Below are 3,929 nucleotides of genomic sequence, written 5' to 3'. Positions count from 1 at the left end.
GAACTAGAGTCCAAGTGCCACACACTTCCCATCACAATGCTGGCCATGCATGCGATAGGGGTGAAGTCTAACTCAAACTGTGAAGCCAATGCCTCACATGTTTCTCGTCTTGAGTTCTTCTTCCCATACTTTTTATGTGGACATTTTGTAGCATAGTGGCCAGATTCATGACAATTGAATCATTTTATCTTGGATAAGTATTTCTTTCCCCCTTGGATGGATTTTGGTTTGGTTTGAGATTTATTTCCTTCTCCCTTCTTTCACTTTCCAACCAATGCAAAATTTTCTTCATCCTCTCCCTTTAATGAAGTTCCATCTCTGGTATTCCACATGATCTCTTCTTGTACAAAATTAGACTATAAGCATTCCCAATTCAGTAATTTCTCCTTCCCATTCACCGAGTCTTGGTAGTTATTCCAACTTTTGGGAAGACCTAGAAGAGTTAGGCTCACTAGGTCATCTTCTGAAACATTCATACCAACCCCTCCAAGCTCATCACGAACTTGGGTAAATATGTTGATATACTGTAGGATAATGTCATTTTCTGCACCTTGATATTTCAAAGTTTGTCTTTGAGGGCCAATTTTCTATGGTAATTTCTATTCTCGAACAACTCTAGAAATTTATTCGACATTGCTTAAGGATTTTCTTTCCCATGGAGATTTGAGACAATGTGGTCTCACACTCTTTCCAAGATTATTCTCCTCACCTTGGCTACATCTTTCTTCCATTAGGCTAGGTTCTGTGTGTTATATTCCTGTGGTTTGCAATGTTTGTCTTGACATATTCTAGCTATCCATTGCCATCCAACACTGCCTCCATGTGATCTTTCCATAAAATGAAATTCGAGCTTCCTTCTATGGCATACTATAATCTCAATTTGTTAAAACTCATCTTCCCAAATATGAAGATATCCTGCTACACTGAAGCTGTAAATTCAAACCTCCTTAGAAACAACTTCAAAATTCTTGCTCTAATAGGAATCGTGCTTTGATACCATGTAGAAATTTGGTGTAGAATTGTAACTGATCAAGAATTCTTAATCTAAATCAAGAGACATAATTCTACTCTACTGTTCTGCGGACATCATCACAATTTAGAACAACAATCTCAGACATGCAATAAGAAGTAACACAAATGCACAGTATTTTTCTAGGGGAATGAAACTCCTAAAAACCCCCTAATCTTGCTTGCATTAAATCATATGAATAACAATGTATTACAATTGCTTTCTCGCTCTAAGCTCAACTTGCAAGTGAATAACCTATCTCTCTACCCAATGAGAAGCTCTAACCCAAACTTAGTCAAATTTTGCCTCATCTTGAGCTAGTCAAATTTTGCCTCATCTTGAGCCCCTATTTCCTTGTGAAAATCTTAAGGAATTAGGCCTCTATTTTTTTTTTCCTTGGAAAAAGTCATAATTTCTATTAACTTAAGAAATTACATTTTGTAGATGCGAGGGCATATGCATATGGAGGCTTTACTTGCCTTATCCAGAGACATATAAGTCTGTTTACAAAAAATTTGACTGCTGAGTGGTATATCTCCTCGCAGGGAGTCTATAGTCAGTGTTAGTCAAAACTGCCCTCAACAGCTGGAGGGAAAAAGAAGAAAAATATATATATCTTCTCTGTATAGAGAAAGTACTATGTCTGTCTATACATAAACTATTTTTACATCTGACTGATACAGAAAACTAATACATGTTTTTACAATAAGCACTTCAAAAAACATGAGCTTAGAGCCCAATTTGTCCCTGTTCTATAAACGGTCTGTGGTAATATTGATGGTGGGTACCATCAATCTCCTCCTGTATCAACCAGACATTGTCCTGAAGATGCGTTGCCTCTTTTGAAAGTTGGTCAGCCTCCGTGTTTTGTTCCCTGTAGATATGTCGACAGACAAAAGAGTCAAATATGTTTATCAACCTGTGAGCTTCCTCCAGAATATGTCTGAGAGAGTATGCATTGCATTGAGATGTATTATTGAGCCAATTACATATGATTTTTGAATCACCAAATAACTGCAGATGTGTACAATGATAAGATAATGCAAAATGAATGAGGTGTTTTGCAAAGCAGAGTTCGGCAAAATTGTTCGTGCCCATCCCCAAGTTTATTTGGATTTTGAAGTAGTGTTTATCATTCAGGTGTAAAATCAGTCCCCCTCCACATCCAGCTTCCTGGGCAGAACCATCAAAATATGCCCAAGGTTTAGATTTATCTATGATCTCCGAGGGGATGATTCGCTGAGGGACAACGGGGTCCTCTTATGGAAGGAGATCATAATCTGAGATTATGTGCTGAGTGATGGATGGCCAGTGTGGTTCTCTGAGATTGAAGATGGATTGATTCCTAGCTATCCAGATGGCCCAGTGACAAGGAGTAGCATGTTCCAGGCTTTGCCTTTATGAGCAAGGCACCATGAGTTTGGATGTTGTTGCCTTGCCAGGGGAGTAAGGAAGGGTAGTGAGCAGATATGTCGTTCCATAACTCTTTAGATGAAGGGCAATTCAGGAAGAAATGTTCGGTGTTCTCATCAGCCATACGACACAGATGGCATCGGAAGGGGCCGTGGAAGGATCTCTTCATCAGATTGGCACCTGTAGGGATCTTGTCTAAGAGTATATTCCACATTAACAGGTGGGTGTGGGGGGTGGCCTTGAGTTTCCAGAAGGATTTCCAAGTAGGGTCAATAGATTGAGGTTTATGGGGTTCCATAAGGCAGATGTATCCTTCTTTCGGGGAGTAAAGACCAGACTTCGCAAGGGCCCAGATGATTTCGTCGGGTTCCTCTGTTAAGCGAATGTCGGCCTGTGTGAGGGCTTCAATATATAGCTGCCAGTCTTGTCTCCAATGCACAAGAATGTCCAAATCATAAGTTGTTTTCCAAGCTTGTTGAAAGACAGTGGTGTTGTTGTGGTCGCCAATGTGCTTGATGTATATGATGCCTCTATCATTTAGGTAGCTAATTAAAGCGGCAGGTAACCTGTGAGCGTTTCCACATCCTACCCAAGGGTCCGATCCAATGCGAACAGTGTTTCCTTCCTTAATTCTCCAGGTAATTCCAAGTCGCAGCATGGGGAGAGAGTTTATCATTGCCTTCCATATGTTGGAGATATTGCTAGCTGGGGGACGAGACTGTCTGAGCCAATCCATAAAAGTTGTAGGCCATATATATTTCACTAGTGCTACCCGGGTCCAGAGACTATTGGAGATGATGAGCTGCCAACCCAGTTTAGCAGCCAAGGCTTTCGAGAATAGCTCAAGCCTTTTTATGCCCCATCCTCCCCATCATTTAGGAATGGTGATGCGATCCCCATTTTACCCAAGCAAACGTTTTCCCAGGTTGATTTCCCTTCCATAAGAATCTGCAACAAATGTTTTGTAGTCTGTTAAGTATGCCTTTTGGAATCCATGCAAGCGTCATCCAGAAAACTGGAGTGGCCTCAATAACAGCCTTGATGAGAGTTAATCTGCCAGCCCTGGATAGATATTTGTGGTACCAGATCTGTAATCTTTTCTCCACTTTTGCAATAAGCCATGTCCAGTCTGCTATCCTATACCCGAGAGGCTTTAAACGAAAGCCCAGATATTTAAGCCCATCATCCAAGTTAAGAGCAGAAAAAGGAAAACGCTGGGTAGTATAAATAGACTCATGCTGAGAGCAACCAATAATGGTGATGGTGGATTTACCTTCATTTATCATCATGCCCGTAGCCTGTTGGAAGAGCTTGAAAATATTGTACATAATTGAAGAATCTCTGATGCTTCCGTTTAAAAAGATCAGAACATCATCAACAAACAGAAGATGAGTCAGATAGAAATTATCCGAGATCTTGATGCCAGTAAGCTGATGTCTGTCCTTCGCCGCATTGATGGATCTGCTCAGACCTTCCATAATGAGGAGGAAGAGTAGCGGGGAGAGGG

The 3,929-nt window shown here is 40.7% G+C and overlaps 1 protein-coding gene across 1 annotated transcript; it reads right to left on the bottom strand.

Moving 5' to 3' along the window:
• Nucleotides 1-2,354: 2,354 nt before the first annotated feature.
• Nucleotides 2,355-3,158, bottom strand: LOC149169411 (uncharacterized). Its single transcript, XM_089425183.1, has one exon. It carries the CDS (start codon nucleotides 3,156-3,158, stop codon nucleotides 2,355-2,357), a length of 804 nt encoding a protein of 267 aa, XP_089281309.1.
• Between the last annotated feature and the right edge of the window lie 771 nt (nucleotides 3,159-3,929).

The sequence above is a fragment of the Pinus tabuliformis genome, chromosome 4_2 (assembly GCF_031772625.1).
Source record: "Pinus tabuliformis cultivar Carrire ecotype Pingquan chromosome 4_2, CPIR1, whole genome shotgun sequence".
NCBI classification, from domain to species: Eukaryota; Viridiplantae; Streptophyta; class Pinopsida; order Pinales; family Pinaceae; genus Pinus; species Pinus tabuliformis.
This window is presented reverse-complemented; position numbering and strand designations above follow the sequence as displayed.